Consider the following 27,552-nt stretch of genomic DNA (forward strand, 5'->3'; position numbering starts at 1 on the left):
TTGGAATCCTTCTGCAATTTCTTATTCTATTAACTGTGTCGCATAACATCCTTATATCATGAAAGACTGGTAGGCATGCCTTCTTATGCAGGTTTGTGGAAAAAAGGCTAACCAAGAGCAGATCCACATTAGGGAAATGTCAAGCTGCGCGGTTGAAGATTTTGTTGGAACTGAAAGAATGCTAAGTAGCTTGTAGGATTTGTATGCCCCTCCCTGAAAAAATATTAGGAAGTGTTGGTTGTTATTTACCTTGCAGAGGTACAAGTGTTGGATTTTGCACACACAAATCATAGACATGAATTCATGGAAGAATAAGAGAGATAATATACTTCTTCACTATCAATTCATGCAATGTGTCATTATATAGTAGGAAACAAGGAGTACGTTATGTTACTCCCAAATACCTAATCTTTTAGTGACTGCATTTAATAGCTTATTGTTACATCACTTGTAACAAAGTATCTGACTTAAGATTTTATTCCACATCTTAAGTCTTAATTATGACTGTTATATTTAGCATCATCCAATAATGGCCATATTATATAAATTTGCTTGTTTTAAAAACAAAAGTGAGTCTTTGGACAAACAAGATTATTGCAGCTCACTCTTAAAAATGGTAGACTTCAATTACCGACTGGAAGTGCAACATATCTGGTAAGGTTGATGAAGTACAAATGATGTCTGTTACAACAAGATCTAGTACCCTCAAATGATGTAAACTCCCAAACATCAAGGGGCTAGTCTTGTGCAACTTAGAAAGGCTGCCCACCATCATTGTAGTAGCTCTTCCTTCGTCTCTAGGTTGGCTCTTCTCTAACTTGGGAATTCCCGAAAAGGTAAGATTGCAAAGGCTATAGAGTGGAGGCTTGAGGTGATTTTGTGAATAGTTAGCCAAAACAAAACTAATGATTGTGGTGAAATGGAAAATGAATGGAAATGGGAATGAAAAGAAAGGAAGAAGAGGGAACAAGGAAATGAGATGATATGTGACCAGTGCCTATCAATGTATGGGTTAATGGAGTCATGAAATACTGCATGAATGAAGGAACTAGTTTGTCATCATCAAGTACTTTGAGGTAGGCTATGAGGTAGAAGATATAGTTGGATAGCTTCATCAACTAATTGTGTACCTAAAATAAAGTGTTCTCATTTGATACATTGACCTCAAGATGCTTCTTGGAAATTATGATATGGAAACTAGTCTTGGAGGGCTTGATTTGCAACACATTAACTCAACATAAATGTGTCGTTTATCAGCTGAATTATTTCCAATCAGCAACTAGATATGATACAAGAAAAGTAAATAAGAGAAAAAGTAAAACAACAAATAGACAAGAGGACAAATTCCTCAAATTGCTTATTACTGGAAGAGTAATGTTCTCGTTGCTAGGTCTTTATGTTAGAGTGAAGACAAAAAGTTTCGATATCAGATTAGCAGCAGATGAATACCAGAAAGAATAGCCACACTATAAAGAATTTGATATACAAGGGAGTTCCACATCAATCATCTCCAAGCTCTAGAATCTCTTATCATTTCTAACTTTGATAATCTTGAAATTGGCAATTACAACTGAAAATTGAGAGAAACTCCTCTTTATATGGAGTGAGTTGAATCTCTCCGAATGTTACCGGACTCAGAATCAACAAGGTAAAAGAGCGAAGAGTTTTAGTTGGATCGGGGAAAAATTGGGAAAAAATCGGTTAATTCAATAAATAAAGATATACACATATATTGAATTAAAAAAACATTTTTCATTGATATTCAATAAAGCCATGTCCAAACAATGCATAATATCAATAGATGTCCAAAATATCATGAATGAATAAGTATCTCATATATGTTATGAGTCCAAACATGATTCAAAGAACTGAGTCCTAACTCCTAACCAGTGACTACATAGAACTTGAAGCATTTGCTTCTAATAGTTTATAAAATACTGCATACTAATCAGTAAAAAAGCAGTAACTAAAATCTCTCGATTGCTGCTGAAATGATACAATAATGGTTTGCTACTGAAATCTCTGACAAAGCACACACTGAAGCTACACTGGTCCACACTGCACATTACGCCTCTATTACATTACGACTTTATCATGCAAAGTAAATTGAAATTGAAACCATGCCTCTATTACCTTCTTGGCGTATGAGTTGTGGGCATGAGCAATGAGAAGTCAGTGATGGACCGACATTTAATTTTTAACCTACTAAACCATGCAATGAAAAACACAGGAACCCTAAATGTTAAAACCCGTGCTTGCCGAGTTGAGGGCTGAAAATCACCTCAATGACCTAACACACAATTAATCGGTGAGTCCCAAGTCAAACTCGCATTGACCACAAGTCAAACTTGGTCAACACAAGTTTGACTCTCCCAGAGTTGAATCAGATCGATTGAGGGAAGAGCAGAGTTTGACTCGCGATTAATTGCGAGTGATTGGAGATTCATGTTTCATTGGTCTCTCCTACAATAATATGTTTCACTGATCTCTCCTACAATAAAATATATCCTGTTTTTATCTAACTCCATGACAAGTCAAAATGATATTATAATAATGGAGGAGTTAGATCTCTCCTGAATCCATGTTTGACCTGTTACATGTGGAAAATAGCCTCTCTAAGGTAGTTCATCCTCCTCCATAAATAGTAAGAGTATGCACCAAAAAATGCTTTTGAAGGGGATGCACCACCAAAAGTAATCATTAAACCAAGTTGAATGCCAAGTGTCCACATGAAATGCACCCTCCTAGAATGTGCATGCATGCAACCACTTCACATGTGTGAGTTTCGGGGTAACAGGGATGAATGTGCTGGATGCCAAGTAGATGGAGCGGTCCGTTACCCCTCATTTTGTATGAGTGTTGTACTAGTGAATTTTTTCATTGCCCTTGTGATTTTCTTCATAGAGAGCTTTGGACAGTTCGTTCATTCACTTGGTTCAATTGATTGTTGATGACGTGTGTGATGATGTGCTAGTGGTTTCAATGATCTATTTCTTACCTATATGGCATAACACTTGATCATGTGTTGTTTTAGTCCGTACTCTTTGCTAGATCATTGGATATCATGGTGTATAGATTTGTTGGTGGAGTGCTCTAGCATTTTGGGGCTAAGTGGGCATTGCATTGTCTTCATCATTACATTTGACATTTTCACACCATTTGAGGAATCTTGACAACTCTCGAGACATCTTGACAACTCTCGAGTCATCTTGACAACTCGAGGCATTATTCACATTCCTTAGGAACTCGAAGGTCCTTCCACATCCACTTGGACTATCCATTCCATGCCACAACACATCTCACACATATGGAGGCTCTTCTCCTTGAAAAGGTTGGTGGGCTCTTTATGACCATGAAGATGGGCTCACGACATATTTTGTGTTGCTCTTAATTGGATCAACTTCTCCTCATACTTTATTGGTCCACACATGTTATTCAAGGGGTTATTGTAGAGACACGTTGAGGCACATTGTTGGATTAAAGGGGGTTGGCTTGCTTTTCATCGAGATGATTGAGTGTTATTCACACTCCTCATGTTGAGGCCTTCTCATGGATCCACTTGTTTGACTTGAAGATGATCTCCACTTTGGAGGTATGTTTGCATGTTGTATTATGCTTGTTGGTGGGACATCTCTCCTTGAGTCCTTAGAGAATATTTGGGAGGTTTCAAACCCTAGATCTAGGGTTGCATTGCATATTTTGAGGGAAACCTAGCTTCAGGAGTAGTTATCTTATAATAGAGTGCCCATAATTCCACAAGATGCCATTAAATGCAAAAGGATTGTGGGATTTTCAAAATGTGTTTAAAATAGAAAAACAGATTTTTTTTATCACAATTATAGTTCATTTAAAATCTATAGCAAGTTTTTTTTTGCCAAAATTTTGGCCAGCCATTGGAGGAATGCACCATATCTTTTGCTTGAGCATTTTGCTTATTTTGGGAGGAAAATGTTGATATGTGTCTGTGATGAAGAGCACCCTAGCTCTTTAGACCAAATGGCTTGTATTTTTGTGTATCTAATGGAGTTTGTCCTTTCTTATAGAGCTACACATCCGCCTTGAAGGAGATCTAGGAAGTTTTCATTCCCCTACTTTGAGGAGTTTGTTGTTGATCTATATCTTCTTAGAGGGCTTTGGAGTGTAGATGTTGCAGCTTTTGATTCATCTTGTTCCGTATTTGATGGAGATGCCCCACTATCTTGGGTCTGTTTTGCTTGGAGGATTGTACATGTGGTTGACCACCTGAATTTTTATGTAATTTTGATTTGGTAGTTGGAGGAAATAATTCTTTACTCCTCTATAGGTTAGATCTAAGGATATAACATGAGATATATTTTACTTTTTTGTAAAGGAAGCTGAGCTAGAATCTATTCCTTCTTCTTTTATACTCATGGTTGGATTTTAAGGCCTCCACTCTCATTGAAGCTTCATTGACATATCTTTCTTGAAACACATGGTTGTGTAAAGGTTTTTTTCTTTGTGATTATTGTTTTCAATTCCTGAAGCTTTTGTATCTTGCTTCTTATTTGGTGCATAAGTATTGACACCAAATGCCCAAATCTTCTACAAGCTTATTGGATCAATCCATTTGAAAGGGTAAAATCTACCACTTGGAAGGAAGACGTGTTGGGGTAACTCATCTCCTTTTTCCTTTGTTAGTTTGATAATTATTTGGTGCCCTAGCAAGGGTCTTGAGTACATTCATCAAGCCCTTGCTGATCTTGTTGGTAAATGTTTGCTCCTTTGAGGAACTCTTCTTGGAGGGCCTTGGTTTCCCTGTCTAATCTTGATTGGACAAGACCTTATTCTTCCTCCTTGTTTCTGATGTTTTATTCCTAATCCTCCTTAAGCTAGACTCTATATAAACAATGGCCCTTCCTCATTTGTATTCATGGTCGGATTTTAAGGCTTCCACGCTCGGAAGGTATTTCCGAGTGGTGAAAACCATAGTGTTGAAAACATCAGCATCGACAAAATATTGGGGAGGGTCCTGAAAACATCTTTTTGGCAAAATCGACAAAAAAATCAACAAACATCAGCGAACATCAGCAAACATTAAAATACGCAATATATATTCTGAAGTATAAAACTTTCGTAAAAAACAGAATTAAGTAAATATTTTATTAATAATTGAATGACGTTTACATTTTCTGAGAGGCCCTAGCTATATACCGCCTTAGGTGCCTCTTGGTGAATGGGCATGATCTTTGATCATGCCCTTTTTGCTAATAAACTACAACTAACTAATTTTTACATAATATTAACTAATTTTTACATAACATTGCCTTCCTCTCGAAAGAATGCTTTGTCCTCAAAGCATACGCAACGACGGATGTTGTTGACAAAACGCTTCGATCTCCCAAGAAGCTTCTTCTTCGAGTAAGCCCTTCCACTTGATCAAGTATTCCTTGATTGTATGACGCCGAAGCGTTCTTTCTCTAGTAGATAAAATACCTTCTGGTTCTAGAATGACCCTTCCTTCATCCTCCAGGGATGGAAGCATTGTTTGCGCCGATTGATGGTCGCCTAGTGCACTTTTAAGGCAAGAGACATGGAAGATGTTGTGAACACGACTTTTCTCTCGAAGGCTTAAACCATACGCAACTTGGCTGATCTTTTTGTTGATCTGATAAGGTCCATAGAACTTTGTTGCCAATTTTTTTTTCCTTTCTGTTTTAAGGACAATTGTTTGTATGGTTGGAGCTTGACAAACACCCATTCTTCGACTTCAAACTCTCTTTCAGTTCTGTTTCGGTCTGCTTGTTACTTCATACGATTCCTCACATTATTAAAGTTTTCTTTTAGTATTTGGACGATTTTTTGGGTTTCTTCTAGTTGATTTTTAACAACATGTAGATTTATCTGGACAATAGCTAGATCCTTCCATTTTGGGGTTTCATATCCATACAAAGTTTGAAATGGCATCATTTTTGCTGACGTATGATAAGTAGAATTATACCACCACTCAACGAGATGCAACCATTGAGCCCACTTATTTTGTTTTTTTGTAGCGTAGCAACGTAGGTAGGCCTCCAAACATTTATTGACAACCTCTGTTTGTCCATCTGTTTGAGGGTGATAAGCGGAACTCATATGTAGGTAGGTTCCTATGTGGTTGAACAACTCCTTCCAGAAATTACCCTTGAATTTGGCATCTCTGTCACTCACAATGACTTTCGGAAACCGTGTAATTTATATATATTTTTGCAAAATATTTCAGCGATTTGTTTAGCTGAGTATGATTTCTTTATTGCCATAAAGTGAGCATATTTGGTGAGTCTATCGACCACTACGAAAATCTTGTCCGTGCCTTCAGATACGGGTAATCCCTCAATAAAGTCCATCGAAAATTTTCCCCATTTCTGATGCGGAATGTTTAAAGGGTGAAGTAATCCAGGTGTCATAATATTTTCACTTTTATTCCTTTGACATGTGTCACACTCTGCTGCATACTTCTGAATATCGCGACTCATTTGTTTCCAAAAGAAGGATTGACGTGCATTGTAGCAAGTCTTAAAGAATCCTACATGTCCGGTTGACGGTGAATCATGTGACTCGTTGAGTATCTTAAATTTAAACATGGAATTTGCATTCAGATAGATTCTTCCCTTGTACCATAGAATATCATTCTTCCATTCAAATTTTGAGTTGTTGGGAAGGTTATTGAGTATCGCTGTTATTTCTGGATCCTTGGCATACTCACTTCGAATCTCATTAATCCATTCAGGAACAACAACCGAGATTGCAAGTAGTGTTGGTTCTTCGTCTTTCCTAGATAGGGCATCTGCTACTACATTGTCTTTTCCCCTTTTATGTAGTATTTCCATGTCAAAGGCAACAATTTTTTCAATCCATGTTTGTTGTTCTTCGGAAAGTGTTTTTTGTTGAAGGAGGTACTGGAGACTGTTATGGTCTGTTCAAATGGAAAACTTACTTCCCAAAAGATATTGCCTCCACTTAGCTAGCGCGTGCATAATAGCGAGCATTTCTTTGTTGTATGTGGACTTGAGGCGTTCTCTTTTATTAAGCTTCCTGCTTTCAAAAGCTATTGGATGCCCTTCTTGCATTAACACTGCACCTATACCGAATCCAGAAGCATCACACTCGATGATAAATGGTTTAGAAAAATCTGGTGTTGCCAATACTGGGGCATTAGACATAACTTCCTTTAATTTTTCAAAACACCTTCCTGCTTCCTCATCCCATAGAAATGAATTCTTCTTTAAAAGGTTTGTCAGAGGCGCAGTTATATGTGCATAGTTTTTAATAAACCTTCGGTAATACCCAGTCAAACCTAAGAACCCTCTTAGCTTGGATACATTAACTAGTTTGGTCCATTCCTTTATAGCTTTGATTTTATTAGGGTCCACCTTTACGCCTTCATGGGATATAATGTGTCCAAGGTATTCTACTTCTTCCTTTCCGAAGGTGCATTTGGATTTTTTTGCATAAAACTGATGCTCTTTTAGTAGTGTAAGAACTTTATCCAGATGTTGTAAGTGCTCCTTCCAAGTTTTATTGTAAATTAAAATATCGTCAAAGAATACTAATACAAACTTCCTAAGATGTGGACGAAATAATTCGTTCGTAGTTGCTTGAAATGTTGCTGGTGCATTGGTTAACCCAAACGACATTACTTTAAATTCATAGTGACCTTTGTGTGTTCGGAATGTCGTTTTTGGTATGTCTTCCAACCTGATTCTAATTTGATAATAGCCTGACCTTAAGTCCAATTTTGTGAAGTTTATTGTGCCATGTAGCTCATCCAACATTTCGTCAATAAAGGGAATTGGGAACTTGTTTTTAATTGTTATTTTGTTTAATCCTCTATAATTAATACATACCCTGAATGAACCATCCTTCTTCCTTAGCAATACCACTGGAGCAGCATACAAACTTTTACTTTTCGAGATGATCCCACATTTTAAAAGGTCTTAGATTAATCTCTCAATTTCCGTCTTTTGGTGATGTGGATATCGGTATGGCTTGATGTTGACGGGGTCTGACCCTGCTTTGACTTCTATTGTATGCTCAATTTCCTTGTTAGGAGGCATTTTCATAGGTAGGTCTTGAAATACTTTTTCATGCTTTTGAATTAGATCTTGTATCTCTGGTGACTCTTCACTGATCATATTTGTAGATAACATTTCTAATTGGTGATATTGTACTACATAGCCGGGTGCTCCTTTTCGAATCATCTTCATCATATGAGATGATGATACAATTTGATTCTCTGGTGCTTGGAATTCGTGTAATTCGTACCTCTGACCTCCCCATTTAAATCTTATGAATTGTACTTGATGGTTGGCAGCATAAGTGCCTAGAGTTCGTAGCCATTGGATACCTAAGACTACATCTTACTCCACCTAATGGTACAATGAAGAACGGAGATTCTAATTTAAAGTCTTGAATCTGCAATTTGACCTTATGGCATTTCCCTACTTTTTCAATCTTCTTACCATCAGCTACCATCACCTTCATGTTTGGTAAGGGAAATGAAAAAATATTGAGTCTCTTTGCCACGGTTGCATCTAAAAAATTGTGTGTGCTACCAGAGTCAATGAGAACCACTACGTTGTTCTTCTTTATATGTCCTTTCAACTTTAAAGTCTGAGGTTGTGATATACTTGTCATCGCTGATAGTTACACTTGCGGAATACTTCCGTCATCTAATTCTGGGGCATCTTCTGTTTCTTCTATGTTAGAATTCTCATTGTTTGAATCATTAGTTGCTTCACAATTATATAGGTTCTTTGATTCTTTTCCTTTAGCACACCTATGTTTGGGGTCCCACTTCTCACCACAGCGTTTGCATTTGCCTTCTTTTATCCTTTGTATTTCCACATTAGATTTTTCACCTTCACGACGATGTGGTGGAACATATCTTGTATTATTTGAATCCACAAACTGGGGCACTTTTCGTCTTGAATATACTTTTTCCGGTTTTGACCACAATATTTGTTCAAATTTCTTTTCAACAGTTTTTTCTTTTCCTTTTTCTACTTCTATTGACTAAATGTCATGAAGGTCAAGTTCTACTTGTAAATGAGTTTTAAGTCCGGAGATCTATGATTTCGCTAGACGAGACTTTGATAACCCAGGTACTCGTGTCACTAAGGTCTTCCATTCTTGAGTGTACTCATCCACACTTCCTTTTTGTCGTAATTTGATGAGTGCCGAAAAAAACTCTTCTTCCCTTAGACCTTGGAATCTTTTAAAGAATGCATCTTTAAATTTCCTCCAACTGATGGTGATTGTCGTCTTCTTCCACCACATATACCAATTATATGCTTCTCCTTCCATTTTCATGGATGTGTGCATAAGCCTTTCGTCATCATCGTTGATGTCATAAATCTCGAAGTATTCTTCTGCTTTATTTGTCCATGCAACACTGTGTTTTTTGTTTCCATCGAATTTAGGCATCTCGACTTTTGCCCTTCGCTGATATGTCTCTAATGGTTGAGCGAAAAAGGATGTTGATAGGTAAATGTATCCCAGAGTTGCTTATTTGAAAAAGTCACGTTACTATTTCCTTGGTGGGGCGTCGCTGATTTTTTTGGAGATTCAGCTTTTTCTTGAGAATTTGTTGATTTTGTTGAGTCTTATGAATTGTGCTCTTGATTTCCTCCATCTTCTTGGAGTAGTTGTTCGGGTGTAATATCATTCTTTCTACACAAGTAGTTCAACAATGCCAAGGTTTGGTTTTGATTCATTTTGGATTGGATATGGTTTTGCCCCATCCGTAGTTCTATTCGATTTGTCGTATCCTGAAGCCTCTTGATATCGTCAGAATGCTCATTAAACTTATTCTCGAAATCAGCTAGTTTTTTATTCACATCATCGGAGTGGCTAGTAATCCTATTCTCCAATTCAATCAATCTTTTATTGAAATCAGCCATTGACATTGACATGGAGCGAGTTTGTGGGGGTGTAATTTGTCTGCCAGCTTCAGTTATTATTATTATTATTATTATTATTAGTTTAATAATTAAATTAAATTAATTAAACTAATTATATGACATAAGTTTTTTTTTAATAAATTAATTAATTAAATTTATTTAATTAATAAAATTAAAGCTATATATGTAATTATAATTATATATAGTTTTAATTATATATAATTTAATTAATATATCTATATATATATATATATATATATATATATATTATATACGTAACGAAAATTGCGTATGGACAGTCACGTCCCACCTCCAAAAAGTCGCGTTGGAACAATAGTCGTATTAACATGGTGTTGCGGGCGGATGGTCAACGGACGGAACAACAGTCGATAGAGTACGCAACCGCAGGCAACTGTTAGGGTGAGAGGTGGCAGCGGCTTTAGACAACGCAAAACCGAGAGCGTTGTCGTGGGAGGACCGAGCAGATGGGATGGAGGAATGCGGACGCTGCAACAGAACGAAGCAATGTGGGTGTAGACGGGGGATCAATTCATGCTTGGACAGCCGGTAGTGGAAAAGGAAGCATCAGAAGCATAGGACAGAGGTTTGCGTGGGGGAAAACAACAAAACAGGGACAGACAACGAAATCTGGAACAGGTGGACAAATGGTGACAACAACGATGGGGACAATGAACTGAAACACAGTGGAATGGGCATAGCATAGGTTGAGAGAATTAACCGCTCTGATACCAGATGAAGTATAAAACTTCCTTAAAAAACAGAATTAAGTAAATATTTTACTAATAATTGAATGATGTCTACATTTTCTGAGAGGCCCTGGCTATATACCGCCTTAGGTGCCTCTTGGTGAATGGGCATGTTCTTTGATCATGCCCTTTTGCCTAATAAAGTACAACAAACTAATTTTTACGTAATATTAACTAATTTTTACATAACATATTCATTTTTATAGGTTTTTAAATATATAAAGCAACAACAACATGAAATAAACACATTGGCACATAAATATGAAGAAAGCACTGATATATATATGATGTAGTGGATGTCAAATAAAGATGATACATCAAGGGTGATATCAAATCCTGCTGATCCTTGATAATTGTCCAATCAAGGACTCTACTTTGGAGAGCCAATGCAAAATAACATTAGATATAGTAATGTATCTCATGAGTTATATGTAGAAAAACAAACAAAACTAGCAGCTAACTATCTGAGATTAGTGCCCTCTCCCCCTTTTACGGGAAAAGATGATGTGCTGTTTGCCATGTTGAGAAATCTAGGGGCAACAAATTCGGTGATTTCTCTTAATTTGATATGTGCTTGTGATGTATTTTAAACTTAACATGATTAACTTCTTTCACTTATTATTATTATGTTCTTATCATCAAACAACTACCAAACCATAAAGAACAATGAGACAAGAGGACATGAGATATAGGCTATCAGCCAGGGCCAAAACCTCTAATTTTGAGAGGCAAACTGACAAGAAATATTCTCTTCATATAGAACTTCAAATGACGAATTCCAATACCTATTACCCTTGACCCTTGACCCTTGACCAAGACCCCTCCAAGACCAAGACAAAGTTCTCCTTGAATCACTTTCTCAACCCAAGTCAAACTTGCCTTATAACAACCTCCACTTCTGCTTTGACCGAGAATTCCAACTTGCAACTTTGACTGCAACTTCGACCTCTTTTACTTTCAACTTTAGGCTTCCTTGTTATCCCTACAATTTTGCATGTGTGACCAAACTAGGGCAGATTGAAGTGATTCTTTTCTTCACTTGACTTGGGCTTATCTCCTTGGAACTTCAACTTGTAAGAATGATCCTTCACATGCTATATTTTAGCTTCTTTAAGGTCTGCAATATTCCACTTCAGAACCCTAATTGCAGTAACACGTGTGAGAGATCCTGCCCAAAATAGTCTTCCGAAACCTTCGTTCTTCCTTCCTTTCATTACTCCTCTTCCTTGCTAGCTATTTCTTGTCTTCTTGTCTTATGATCAAAATTCTCTGATTTGATCTATCCACAATGAGGTTGAGGTCAACCTTATATATAGGCTTCTTAAAGTTGTTTAACAATCATTCCAATAGGCCGACTTGTCACTTTGAGAGCCAACTTGATCTCCTTGAAGGCCGACTTGCCATAACATGTTTGACAAGGTCTTGGAGGGTCTTTTGACTTTAATTTGACACATATAAATCTTTCTTTACAATATGTAACATGCCCAAAAGTGTCTTCCATACATGACAAATGACTCAATTGAATCATAGACTCAATGACAAGCCCTAGAAGCACTCAATGGGTGCTTAAGCTATAAAATAAATTTCCCTTGAGCATGAAACCCATTTTACAACAAATACATAAAATGATGTTTACATATGTCATTATGAAGACCGAACCTAGTTACATATTTTAACGTGCCAGGCCTTCCCCTAGTAGTAGAAGACCTTGGCCCTGCACCTAATGTCAAACTATGATTGTTGGGTATGGAATTGTGCTCTCTTATATTTGTAGCAGATGTTGCTGATGCTCCCACATTCTCCTCCTCCTCCTCCTCCCCTGAGTCCACCTCCTCTTGCTGCTCTTGTACTAATGGTTCCTCTAACCATTTAGGTGACTCCTCCATGATGGGAACCTTAGACTCCACACTCCACTTAGACAATATACCAACATTGTCCAAGGAAATGGCATCCACATCCAGTGGTTTCTCTATTTGCTTCACCCGTAGTCAGAAATTGTAATGGACATACACCAAGTCATTAAGGCGTGAGAACTCCAATCTGTAAGAGTGTCATAAAAATTAATGAGTCTTGACACTTGAGGGTCATAAATTACATTATATGTAATTGCTCAGTTGAAGGCTGAAGCTCAAAGTTAATCTGTTATGCTTCTTTGAGTGTATTTTCTCAAATGCACTCCAATTGCTCTCACACTCCAAAACTCTACAAGTATGATTGAGGATTCTGATGGCTAATTTCTGCAAATTTGGTGCCCTTGCACCATAGCTTCACCACAAAACATCTGCAACAAAATAAAGAAAAGTTAAAAACTTAAAACATAATTAAACTTTCAAATAAAACATAATTGAATTTAAAAAATCTAGAATTCTAAGTTAGTAAATTCTAATGAGTAATGACTTGTCACTTACATGGCATGAAGATGGTCCTTTCACGAATAGCATCACCACAACGAAATAGTCCAACATCATCATGATACATTTGTATCTTGCGATTGATTTTGCTGTGAATATCGGGATCAGGTACCATACTATGAATATAGGGATGGAGCCCTTCCATTACCTCACAATCAAAATCAAAGTTGCATTTGTAGGAAAATGCGGGGTTGGGGAAACATGTTGCTGCATGAATGGGTCGATGAATCATCCCTGTCCACCGACTACCAATCACACCCCATAACATCATCTGTCAATTAAACATGGATAATAAGCATGAATGGTCTCTTTGGTCCTATCCATGGTTTCTTTCCATTGGTAACTATGTTTTGCCATTTTTTAATAAAACAAATATGTGTGTTATGTGCCGCATTCCAACCTTGGAATGCAACAAAAATGTTCCATTTTATTCACCCGTAATATTCACTTTTAATACTTGGTGAATATCCATGAATTTTAACCCATTTTTTTCATATTCACCCCAACTTGAACTTCAAGCTTGGAATTCAACAAATCATGTGGCTTAGCTATAGATGCTTCACAACATTCGAAAAAATGTCTCCATTTTCTTCTCCTGATAGCATCTAATCTATAAAATATCCTTAAGAATCTGTTGTGTATCAACATAGGATCTAGATCATTTGTCCTAATCCATTAAAGGTATGTTACACATTTTACTTAAAGGAACCCTTAGTAATGATACTACTACTATCTATTAATCTATGGGAATAGCTATAGTTTATTAGAAGGGCCTGTTACCCACTAAAATGGGTAACCCCATAGGAGAAAAATTTTCTCCTACATTTGACAACCAACCTGACAGCCAGCCAGCTAACAACCACTTACAACCATTATTTGACGATGATATGCCATGTGCCTCCGTCACTTCTATCAACCATATGCCTCTCCCCATCTGATGTTGCCACTTGGATGAAGGTGCACTATTATTCAAAAGGTATGTTGATCATTTCGTAGTTGAGTGCTTATACTTGTTTGTTTTGGGCTTATGTGTGGGCATTTATGGCTTATTTTGTCGCTTGGCTAGTGGGTTGACTTGTAACCAAAGGTTATTTTGTGTCAAACTTGATTTAGGGGCTTCATTAGTCAAAAATTAGTTGAGGTAGACCTCATATAAATAGAGGTCACCTCATTTGTCTTTTCACCATCACTTGTGGATCAATTTAGCCTCACTAAGAGTTTTTGACCTAGTTGAAATAGACTTGTACCTTGTGGGGATGTGATTATTTTGTGGAGTATTTGCTTGCAAAGACATTTACTTGCTTTTGAGACATCATTTTGGGATGATAAAGGATTGGTTCATTTCTTTTCTTGTAAGTATTCTATATTGTTGAATATCTTTTATGGCTATTACATCGAATGGTTATCTTTAAGGTTTCTATGTGCTGGTTTTTATTGAACAGTTTTCTATGAAACCTTGGCAATGGTCCAACCAACCTTGTTGGCTGTCACACTACTATCCACTTAGTCATGGACATGTCATATAGTAACAATGTATGCATTACACTTAAGAGTATCCCTTGAGTGTTGCTTCATGTTAAGCTCTCCTCACTGATTGTATCCCCTCTTAAATTGATGGCTAGGGTTTTGAAAACTAGGGTTTTTCAAGTTCCCTTACCCCATTCTAGGGTTTGATTTTTCTATAAGTAGTTCACCCTCTAGACTCCATCACCCAAGATAAAGCATAGGCCTTTCCACATGGGTGATCCCTCCATAAAACCCTTCTTAAACCTAATTTTTCTCCCTCTCCTCAAAGTTTTGGCCCTTTAAGGCAAGTCGCTAGGCTAGGGCTAGGGCCAAATTCAACTAGGGGAAGTGTGTTTTTCTTTTAGAAGGGTTCTACATTTGGTTTGTAACTCATTGCCTCAAAATCACCACATTTCCGCATTGAACTCTTTCATTTTAGGAGTAACATCACAAACCCAGACAATTTTGCACTAGGGTAAACTCTAATATGGTCCTAGGCTTCAACTTGGTGATTTTTGAAGGCTTGTTGTCCCAAATATATCATATTCATCTTGTTAAGCCTTTTCTTGGTCTAGTGTACCTTGGTGAGCTTGTTATCATGGCTTATTCACTAAACCCTAGGTCACTTGTGCCCTAGATAGTACTTTGGAGGGCACACTTTGCCTTGTCCTTACTATTTTGAGTCTTGTCCTTAAGCTGAGTTTCTTTCCTTAGCTTATCCTCGTCACCCCCAAGCCTTAGACTTGAATATCTATCAGGTGACCTACATGGGGAATCCTCCCTTGTGATGAAATTCCACTAAAGAGCAAGAGGTGGTGGCTATGGTGACAGTAGGCCTACACTTCATAGTGTTGTCCTTTGGTTTGGTCCTTGTGTTGTGAAGCTTCTCACATGACCTGCTAGATTTTTAGGCAACAAGTCCAAAGCAAGTTTAGCTATGTATGGTGACACTTAAATGTATGCATGTGTGCTCCTATGCATCTGCATTCATTAGGAAAAAACCTATGTTGCATGGGGAACCATCCCCACCAAAAAATTGCTCGCACTCGACGTTCTGGTGTACCAGGGACTTTTACAAGGGTTGGGAACGTCCCCAATTCCTTGGGCACTGGGGTTGGGAACGTCCCCAATTTCTTGGGAACATCATTGGGGACTTGGGGACTTCCAAGCCATTCCCAATCCGTCTCGTGAAAATTTTGGGGACTTTTCTGGTACTATTCTATGGTCCTCGAGGAAAAAACAGTGTCTTCCTCCAATTGATAATAAATCACAAAATCCAAGTAACGAAAATGAGGACAATTCATCGGCTGGTTTGGGTATTGATTCTCTCATTGGACAAACTGTGCATGGAATACTCGATGGATCATTTCGTGCAGGATATCTCATTATTGTTAAGATTAGAGGAAGTGATACACCTCTCAAAGGAGCGGTATTTGGACCTGGCATTTCAATGCCACTTCCACAAACAAATGATGACGCAACAAAAGTAAAACATACAAATACAAACACAAACGCTGGTTTTTCTTCACAATTATCTTTGCCTCCACCATGAACTCCAGTTACCTTGTCAGAAGTATATGAGCCAGCTTCTATTATAAAAAACCACATCAAAGCCAACTCTCATGACATGTGGAAATAACCTCTGAAAGCAAACATGAAGATCCATCTTCACCAACAACATGAATTTTTGCGTGGAGAAAATGTTGTTAATGAAGATATTCGTCTTCCCCAGCAACATGGATTTGTAAATGGAGGGAATGCTGTTAGTGAGACGCTGGAATCTGTTACTTAGGATTACCTCCGTCATTTATAAATTATATGGCTAGATGATGGGGGTGAAGATGCCTGGAAGTTATTATTTTATAATATATATATATATATATATATTTTGGTTTTCCGTCCCCAACTTGTGCCCTAGAAAATTTGGGAGTGCGCTCTCTAGCTGTATCAGAAACTTGTCCCCCCGTCCTGGCCGTCCTCCAGTCCCCAAGGCAATGCAACATAGGAAAAGTCTTTACGAAATTGGAAGTTTATTGCTTTGCACCATTGCTATTTTCTCTTGTTATAATGATTTGATCAATAATCCTACAACCCAAAACCCAAAAATGATTTTGAATTTAATTTCTAGCCATTGCAGAGTTGTATACATATGGGATTCTAAACTTTCAATGATTTGAGTGCGTTCTAGCTGTATCAGAAACTTGTCCCCCAGTCCTTGACGTCTTCCAGTCCCCAAGGCAATGCAACATAGGAAAAGGCTTTACGAAATTGGAAGTTTATTGCTTTGCACCAATGCTTTTTTCTCTTGTTATAATGATTTGATAAATAATCCTACAACCCAAAACCCGAAAGTGTAATTTCTAGCCATTGTAGAGTTGTATACATATGGGATCCTAGACTTTCAATGATTTGATGTTGTACTCGAGAGGCTGACTATTTTCAACATTTTGAATGGAGGGAACAGTTCCATTGATTCTGACTAACTTAAGGATCTTGATCTTAGGGCATTTGAGGAAAGTTTTGCCTGGTATCTTGTTTCTGGTCCTTTCAAGAACTGTTACTATCCACATTTGTTCCATTCTCTGTATTTGTATCCTTGTTCATGTAAAAGCCACTTGATATTAATGTATGCCTTTAGAAAGGAGGGATTGGTACTATGTTATTTAGTAAGATATATATCACACCGATCCCTGTGATTGAGAGAAGTTGTGGGGATGGTGCATTGTCTTTTGAAATTTGAGTGTTTCTTTCTGGTCATCTGTCGAACATCCATAAAATTATCTTATTTTATCATATCATAGTGAAGTCATGTAATTTGTGTTGTAAATTTGTTTCAAGGTAATTGCTGTAACATTTTATACTCTTTCATGATCATGTTTTTATAATTTATATTTGGTTGATGAGCATATGTAATATGGTGATTCTTTTTGTGCCTCGTGTCTCTTTTTATTTTCACATGTAAAGGTTGCATGAATGTGTGATGGAATAATGTCAAAAGTGTTTTTGAGATTCTAACATTTGTATGCGTATGAATTTTTCTTGTCCAATAATGCTTAAAATGATAATCATACATTTATCTCTAGGTGTAGTTGGTATTCTTATGACTCATAATCATGCCTTTTTATTGTGTCTAAACAGCTCTTTGAGTAAAGGTCAACGTGCAGAGGTGCATGAAGTAAATGGTGATAAAGTGTCTGTTATACTTGACAATGACGAACTCTCAAAAGAGAATGCGTCAAAGGGAGGGAAAGATTCTAGCCAAGCTGGAGAGCCTTCTATAGTCTGGGTAGATAGTAAGTACTTAGTTCATATAGTTCTTACTATTAAAGGAATATGTGATTTTAGTAGAGGTATAGAGAAGTTTCATTATTTCGTTATTTTTCATCTTCGTAGGTTCTACATTATTTATCTCACTATTGTTGGCAAAATAATTTGAGTTGGTTTGTTATAAGCTCTGTCTGTCTCTCTTGCTTGTGTTCACTATTTTTAGCCTTTCTAGTTTAGTATTGGAGTGGTGTGATGTATTTGCCTTCCAATTTATTTTTACTGAAACATTTTCCTACCATCTTTCTCATTATTTCCAATCCTTGCTGTTCAAACGTTTTAATGTTTTTCTTTCCATTTTGGGTCTTTAATTAGGGGCTTAAGGTGACATGAAAATAATGGGATTTCATTTAGTCAACATGGATTAATCCCAAATTTGGAATTTTAATCATGCTGCTGAATGATTATGCATATAAAAACATATTAGTAAAGTACTAGTGATGAAGTGTCAATACAAAAATTGGAATGAACCAAGTAACAATTATCTTGGTCAGGTATTTGGTAACATAGGTTTCGATATCAGTGCATTGTCTTGACTCCTACTGTATTTTTCATGCGTGATTTAGATGCTTTACACCTCCCTGTTTTGTTGTATTTGAATCTAAATGAAGCTATTGAGAGCGTTTGCCAAGATGGACCATTTTAGCCTATGGATATCCGTGCTGTTAATGTAGTGCAAATCATGGATATCAAAGAGATAATATTGGGGCAGGTATGACTGCATTAGGCTGTGTTCTGCCTGAAATGCTTTCGTAGGAATGATAATGTCATGGTCATAATACAAGACCAAGATTGTGGGGAGTGCCCCCTCGCCCCCACCCTTTTGAATCGCTCTTGAAGAGCGCTCTGCTCGAAAGCGCTAGGGTCTTCCGGTAAAAAAAATTCGCTCTCCGATTTCCAAGGAGTGATTGTTCCCGTATCGCTCCGGGAGTGAATTTTAAATGCGGGGAGCAATACGGGAGCAATCACTCCAAAATTTTTGCTCCTGCCTCATGAAAACTGCACATGGCCAAGGGAGAGAGGGCGTGACTTTTTGGAGGGAAATGGGAGGGGAAAACAATAAAAGGCCTCATCCCTTCCTTACAATCACCATTTCATTTGTGAGAAAGAGAGATTGAGAGCATTTGATAGGGTTTGAGCTTGAGGAGCTTGTGGGAGATTGTTAGAGCTTGCAAGCTTGGGCTATTGTAAGGGAGATTGTTGGAGAGCCAAAGGGAGATTGTTGGAGAGCAAACGAGGTAGGGTCTAATCCCATTGTTTTTCTTTTCATGTAACGTTTGTGTAAAAATATGCTGAATGTTCAAAGCTTCAATGAATCTAGAATCTAGATGTTCTTCTTTTCTCCTACTCTTTCCAACTCCCCCCTCATTTTATTGCAGGCAATACTCTCAACCTTCAACAAACATGATGGGTATATGGCTTAGCCTTATCTTGTTGGTTCCAATTTTTTTGCTATGATGATGGTGTTGGGAAGTGGAAGAAGAATAAATGATGAAGATGATGAAGAAGTGGGTAGTGGTGGAGGATACCCTAGGGAAGAGTAGTACCAAGAGGAAGAGGAGAAGGAGGATAATGGGATTGAAGATTATGGAAATAAAATCAGGGTAGACCAAACACCCTTGTGGAAATGTGGCAAAAGACGTGGAGGGAAGGGGGGTGGAACCACTAAATTTGTATGCCCCCATTGCAATTTTACTTACATAGGTACATATATGTCTGCCAAAAAGCATCTATGTGGGAAAATGGCATGGGATGGGAATAAACAAATAGGAATCAAAATCTGTGCAAATGTGTCTGCACAACAAAGAACCAAATATATAAGGGAAAAGAGCAAGCACAATACCAATCAAAAAGATCAAAGGTTGAACATGACACCACTAGCACACATAAAGCAACTGTAAGAACCCCAACAGCATCCACACATGTTAGTGTATTTGCAGCCCCAGGCATAAATATCCCTTTAAAGTGTAAACAACCTTAGAATTCCTTGATCTATGTTAAAATTGGACAACTAGGTCCAAACTCCATGTTCTGATGCTCAGATTAAGAGGCTAATATTTTTGTTGGATTCCTCTTTCTGAGAGGTGTAAAATCCATATAAAAATAGTCTTAATCCGATGAGCAGAACTTATATTTTGAATTTATTATTCTTAATAAATTATATGTGCAAGGTCAGCCAGTTTTGTAATGTAGGCTCACATGCCCAACAAATGTGTCACACACCCTCATTGATGGATATATATACAGGAAAAATTGGAGAGAATAATACACATCTTCCTCTCTCATCCTAAAAGTACGAGCTACCAGGAGGGTTGTTGTGACACATGCTGGGCTGGCTGACCAAAGGAGACTTTGCTGGTTGAAGCATCCTGTTGACCGCCGAAACGAACACAGTCATCTTTCTTGTTTCTGATTTGTCTTCTGTAAGATCTGCTTATATGTTCTATCTGCATTTTGCTTATCTACTTGTATGATTGCTGTGAGAAAAGTGAAATCGCTCTTAGCATAGAACATCTACAAAACTCAACATGGTATCAGAGCTGAGGTGAAGACAAACTCTATCTATAGCAATCATCATCGAAGAACAGGTATTCTTGAGGTGATCTCCTCTCCACGTCTGGGTTTTTGGAAGGAAAGAACCAACAGATACGCTGGCCCAAGGGTGATGCCCTAACCGCAGGAAGCCGCAGTCATATAAAGAAAAACCGCAGTAAGGTTAAAGGTTAACGTGTGTTCATATAAGGGACAAACGCAGTAAGGCTAACGTAGCTGCAGTCAAGCCGCAGTCATGTCTTACAAGGAGGTCTGGACGCAGTGCAAAAGGAGACCTGTAGCTGTCAAGAGGAGTACTAATACGCAGTTGAAGAAATAATGAAGCCGCATATAAGTAAACACAGGACATAAAGAACAGTTATGATACGCTGTTCATATACCCAATATTGTTTATGTTGTATACGCAATATGGAACCACTTTATACGCTGGGAATGGTTATACATATATACGCTGGAATAATGAAGCCGCAGTCCATACAATATATACGCTGGAATAATGAAGCCGCAGTCTATATATATATACGCAAAATTAATGAAGCCGCAAACTTTGGAATGAAGACGCAGTCCATACATATATACGCACAGTTAATAAAGCCGCAGTGAAAATCTATGTGCAGTCACGGAGACAGTCATATGAACTCCGATACTTCTGATATTTTGAAGAACAGTTACATGATAAATGTCGGAACTCTGTCCACTATAATAATCATACTATTAAGGGAATGAAGCAGTAGTGGAGCCGCAGTCTAGAACGCAGAAATCACACATGCTAGATCTCGCATGGAGAAGCTGGATCTGACTGCACCTCGGTTAGGGTATGAGGTGCATTCATGACCAGAACTCGAAGGTATGATGAGGACGCAGAATTGATCCATGAACTGGGCTAAATATTCTCTCGGCATACCTATGAATTAAAGGCACAAAACTCGGATGGATAAGGAAATGAAGATCTCGGATAAGGACACTGCAATGAGGTCTGAGCTATATAGATTCTCAACAGAGACCTAATCCTTATAATGAAAGTCTCTGCATTACATGAATAGATTGATATGACAATCTCAGCATAAAGATATCTCCGCTCTTTCAGAGATATTCCTGTATCAGTCTCGGCATATAATCTCGTTGAAGAGAATTTCAATAATGACTGTGTCTACTGCAATCTGAGCAGTGACAATCAAATCAAGAGCTGCAGTCTCGAAGGGAGCAGTGATGGATCTACTCTCTCGGATCAACGAAGGTCATTTTGAATATTATCTCTATTTCATATATATTACTGTCTCAGCATAACCAGATTAATGAAGTATGTTTCGGTGATGACATTGATTCTTGGCATCCCTGAAAAAGGAGATATACCATATCAATAGTCTCCATTGTATTCGAATCTAGTGATCTCGACATGAATATGATCTCAGAAGCAGTCACAATGACAAGGATCACAAGAAGTAATAACATGATTATTACAATTTAAGTATAATGAAAGAAGCAGTACAGCGAAGTGTTGTCGTAGTCTTTATGGTGCAGAGATCCTAAGGGCAACCATAGCGTAACAATGATACACTTAAAGATATTGCGACAACAATGAAGTTCTTGGTGATGCAATAATGTTAGAGGAGCAGCAAGATGGTGATCTCAGCAGTGCTCAAGAAAGAGACTCATAATCCGCAGCTTCAGAAGGCCTGAATCCGCAGTCTGTTGACCCTATACGCATTCACAGTATAAGGAGGTCTGGAAGGACAGTGTTTCGGTTGCTATAAATAAAAGAAGCATGGCGACAGCACATTGATAAGGGCTGTTCCTTAGGACTGTTTCAAGGTTGATAAGTCACTGTCATCAGATCAGCATATGTTATTAGTTGCTGACTGTTTGAGGATCATAGGCCTATCTTGCTGCTGGGCTAGGCCGCAGGCCATAGCGAGCAGCATAGGTTGTTCTATCAGTCTTGGACTGCGTGGCCTACTGCAGACTTGAAGGCCTTCATTATTGATGAAAAGGATAACTGTTGAAGCAGTGTCAGTTAGTACAGCAAGAAGATCACAGTGTTCTGGAAATTATATTGAGTCAAGGTTTGACTATGTTCGACACAGTTTGATGAGCTTCCTATTGATGCCACCTGGATGGACATCAAATGAGTTCAAAGACTTTTGCAGAGAAGCTGGCATTAAGAGGGAGACTACCACTGCATATACTCCTGAGCAGAATGGTGTTGCTGAACGCAAAAATAGGACTATTGTGGAAGCTGCCCGTGCCATGCTGTGTGACCAGGGTCTTCCAAAGTTTCTGTGGGGAGAAGTTGCAAATACTGCTGTGTACATTCAAAACCGATGCCCTCATTCCGCTTTGGACTCCAAAACTCCCGAAGAGTTTTTCTCTGGTAAGAAACCTGATGTCTCACATTTTAGAATTTTTGGATGTCCTGTCTATTTTCATGTGCCGAAAGAAAAGAGAAGTAAGCTGGATGCTACTGGGAAGAAAGGAATGTTTGTGGGCTACAGTGAGACTTCTAAGGCATATAGAGTCTATGTACCTGATCAAAGGGAAGTAGAGATAAGCCATGATGTCACTTTTGACGAAGATGCTTCCCTGAAGAAAGTAGTAGATCTTCCTAGATCTGAAGAAAACCATGAAGAAAGACCTGGAAATCTGGAAGAACCCCAGGCTGAGACTATGCCTGATGTTGAAGGGCCAATGGACCCGATTGATCCTTCCCCTTCTCTAGGAAAGAGGCCATCATAGCTCAGGGACACCCTCGAAGATGCTGAGGGTCATGCTGCCCCAAGGGGAACATTCCGAGAAAGCTAGAAGCCGTGTAGATACCAAGGGTATCTAGCTGCCATGAGTTCTATTATACAATCTGAACCTGGATCTTTTGAGGAAGCCATCAAACATCAAGTCTGGAAGGATGCTATGAGGCTATTATGAAGAATGATGTCTGGGATGTGGTCCCGAGACCGAAGGACAAATCTGTTGTCACCGCTAAATGGCTCTACAAGATTAAACATGGATCTGATGGGAGTGCTGAAGAGTTTAAGGCAAGATTTGTTGCCCGTGGCTTCTCTCAAAAGGAAGGAATTGACTATGACAATATATTTGCACCTGTGGCTCGATATACCACCATCCGATCCATCATAGCCCTTGCTGCTACGCAAGGATGGAGTCTTCATCAGATGGATGTCAAGACCGCTTTTCTGCATGGTGCAATAAAGGAAGAGGTGTATGTAGAACAACCTCTGGGATTTGAAGTTCAAGATCAAGACACTTATGTCTGCAGGTTGAAGAAAGCCCTCTATGGGTTAAAGCAAGCACCCAGAGCTTGGTATGAGAGGATGGATAGTTACTTGATGAAGCTGGGCTTCACTCGAAGCAATGCTGATCCAAACCTTTACTTTAAGGTTGAGGAAGGAAAGCCTCTCATTCTAGTGCTGTATGTGGACGACCTCTTCCTGACAGATGATGACCCTCTCATTCATCAATGTAAGAGGGAGCTTGCTGCTGAGTTCGAGATGAAAGACCTAGGACTGATGCACTATTTCCTAGGCCTGGAGGTCTGGCAGAGACCTGGAGAGATTCTCCTTTCTCAAGGAAAGTATATTGTGAAGCTTCTGGAAAGATTTGGGATGGTGGACTGTAAGTCCATGTCGACACCAATGGAACTCAACTTTAAGAAGTTGAGTGGCAGCGCTGCAGGGCCTATCTTGGCCAATCCTACTGAGTATCGTCAACTCATAGGAGCTTTGATGTTCTTAGTGAACACCCGTCCGGACATATGTTTTGCAGTGAATACTTTGAGTCAACAGATGGTTGAGCCTCATCATTTTCACTGGGTTGGTGCCAAGAATCTTTTGAGATATCTTCGGGGCACGATAAACCACTGGCTGAGATACACTGCCGGGAGTGTGATACTCCGGGGATATACTGATGCCGTTTGGGCTGGCAGTGTGGTGGATCGTAAGAGCACATCTGGATGTTGTTTCAATCTTGGTTCTGCTTCGATCTCATGGATGAGCAGGAAGCAGAAGTCGGTGGCTTTGAGCACCGCGGAGGCCGAATACATTGCTGCTAGTATGGCCTGTTGTAAAGCAGTTTGGTTGAGGAAGCTCTTTAGTGAGCTGTTCCAACATGTGCTAGATACCACTGTAATACTCTGTGATAATCAGAGTGGGATTCGTATGACTGAGAATCCTGTGTTCCACGACCGATCCAAGCATATTGATATCAGGTACCACTTTATCCGGGATATGGTACAGCGAGGCGCCGTAAGGCTCGATCATATAGGAACTGATGAGCAGGTCGCGGATACTCTCACTAAGCCCCTGGGGAAGGTCAAGTTCCTAACCTTCCGTGAGAGTCTTGGTGTCGTGGAAAGACCCTATGATATGGGTCCTGTTGGACGATGAGCTCTGGGAGCTCTGGGGGGCTTTGGGGATAGCTTCTCGGAGCTATAAGCACTCATAATGCTTCTGCCCCACCCTTGTGATTATTGAGCTGGTTCGCCACTCATTTAATCTGTGCCCCGTATGCATCCTACCCATTGAGTTCAGGGCTCATGGGAAGTACCTCTCATTTGGCCAATGAGGTGTGGAAAAGCTAGAGACTATTAGCAAAGACTGATGGACGCATCAGAGATTGCCGTACTCTCTATCTAGGATGGCACGGTCCAACCACTTGATCTGGGATCAAGATTTGTGAGGTCTGGGACCTCTGGACTGATTATGTCAGTCGGGGAATGATGTCTTTGTGACTGACCCACTTCTGTTCTGAAATAAAGAAGCCAGCAAAGCAAGTTTCGGCAGGATGACTCACGATGTTAATTGCACTAATAGATGGAGTTCTCCCTAGTTGAGAGGGAGTGTTAAAATTGGACAACTAGGTCCAAACTCCATGTTCTGATGCTCAGATTAAGAGGCTAATATTTTTGTTGGATTCCTCTTTCTGAGAGGTGTAAAATCCATATAAAAATAGTCTTAATCCGATGAGCAGAACTTATATTTTGAATTTATTATTCTTAATAAATTATATGTGCAAGGTCAGCCAGTTTTGTAATGTAGGCTCACATGCCCAACAGATGTGTCACACACCCTCATTGATGGATATATATACAGGAAAAATTGGAGAGAATAATACACATCTTCCTCTCTCATCCTAAAAGTACGAGCTACCAGGAGGGTTGTTGTGACACATGCTGGGCTGGCTGACCAAAGGAGACTTTGCTGGTTGAAGCATCCTGTTGACCGCCGAAACGAACACAGTCATCTTTCTTGTTTCTGATTTGTCTTCTGTAAGATCTGCTTATATGTTCTATCTGCATTTTGCTTATCTACTTGTATGATTGCTGTGAGAAAAGTGAAATCGCTCTTAGCATAGAACATCTACAAAACTCAACAATCTAGGTTGTAGGGATGACGTGGATGCAAAAAATTTCTGATTTATCTATGCATGTGGCATACCATTCAATGTTCTTAGCTCACCTTATTGGCATGAAATGGTTGCCGCTGTCAATGATGCTTTTAAAGGATACAAGGGCCTTGGCCATGACAAAGCTAGAACTGTGGGACTTGACTTGGAAAAAAGGCAAAATAAAAAATGATTTGGGTAAATTCACAAATTCATGGAATGAATATGGGGTAGCCATTGTATTTGATGGTTGGACAAATGTAAAAGGCAAGCCATTGATAAGTGTTCTTGGTGTGTCCGCTATTGGTGCAACCTTCCTTTCATCTCATGACTACTTAGATAAGTTTAAGACCGACATCAACATTGTAGAACCATTAATTCAAACAACTGAAATTATTGGGCCATACAATGTCATCCAAGTCATCACTGATAATGCTTCTAATTGTCAGGCATTGTGAGTAATTATTGAGGATATATACTCCAACATATTTTGGTTTGGGTGTTTGGTTCACACAATGGACCTTTTGATGCATGATATTATTAAGATAAAGGAACCTCAGTACAAGCAAGGCAAGAAAATGATAAGATTCCTTACTAATCATAGCAATAGCCATGGCATTTTTTGTAGTCACTCGTGGTTGGAGCTATTGAAGATAACAAAGACTAGATTTGCTAGCTATTACCTCACTTTCAGGCGCCTTTTGAAGGTAAGAGAGTCGTTGTCTAGCATGATATCAAGTGAATTATGGTAGATATTAAAGGACGAGGTTGCAACAACATCTTACAGGGACACCGTTCTTGATGGTTAGTTTTGGATAGGTGTGAGGAATGTTTTCCAGTTCACCAAGCCCATTTAAAACATGATTCGTTTTGTAGATACAAATGCGCAAGTGATTAGGGAGGTGTATGAGCAAATGGATAGCATGCTAGGACAAATAAAATATATTGTTGAGTCGAAGGATCCCATCTTGTATGATTATATTCACAAACATGTGGTCAACAGGTGGGATAATCTTAATGTTCCACTCCATGCCTTGGCATATGTCCTTACACCAAAACATGTTCAAAAGGTGGGATAATCTTAATGTTCCACTCCTTGCCTTGGCGTATGTCCTTACACGGAAATACTACTCTCCATCTTGGATGGCGAAACTTGCACTTGGGGGTGGGTTAGGAGAAAACCATATACAGATCCAGAGGTACAAAATGGGTATATGGTAGCATTAGACAAGCTGGTCCCTATGAGGGAGGAGTGTGCAAGATTGCGTGGAGAATTAAGCAAATATGTCAAACTAGAGTGTTTGATTCTTTGCATGCTATTGGTGATAGAGATACAATGAATCCTGTTGAGTGGTTGAACATGTATGGCTGGCTCCGGGGGGGCTTTTGCAAAATTGGTAGTGAAAGTGATTTCACAGGTGGTTAATACTTCTTTTGCAGAGAGGTGTTTGAGCACCTATAATTTCATCCACAATGTCAAAAGAAATTGCCTTAATGAAAACTAGGTAGAAAACTTGGTTTATGTACACTACAATTTGAGGTTGTTGACACATTATAGTGATCAGGCTCGATATGGTAAAGCATATGTCACTTGGGACAACAAGGCGGAGGAGGACAATTTGGAAGGTGGAGCCTTACATTTGGAGAAATTGGAAGCAAAACTTTTGAAAGATGAGGTTGAAGCAACAACAACAACATCAA

The 27,552-nt window shown here is 38.8% G+C and overlaps 1 protein-coding gene across 2 annotated transcripts in view; it reads left to right on the plus strand.

Moving 5' to 3' along the window:
• Window positions 1-27,552, plus strand: part of LOC149163603 (uncharacterized) — a 373,003-nt gene that overhangs the window by 106,487 nt on the left and 238,964 nt on the right. For both annotated transcript variants that reach the window (XM_089431784.1, XM_089431785.1), the window contains one exon: window positions 17,722-17,876. In XM_089431784.1, the coding sequence (XP_089287910.1) occupies window positions 17,722-17,876 (155 nt within the window). The remainder of the gene's footprint in view (window positions 1-17,721; window positions 17,877-27,552) is intronic.

The sequence above is a fragment of the Pinus tabuliformis genome, chromosome 5_1 (genome assembly GCF_031772625.1).
Source record: "Pinus tabuliformis cultivar Carrire ecotype Pingquan chromosome 5_1, CPIR1, whole genome shotgun sequence".
Taxonomy (NCBI): Eukaryota; Viridiplantae; Streptophyta; class Pinopsida; order Pinales; family Pinaceae; genus Pinus; species Pinus tabuliformis.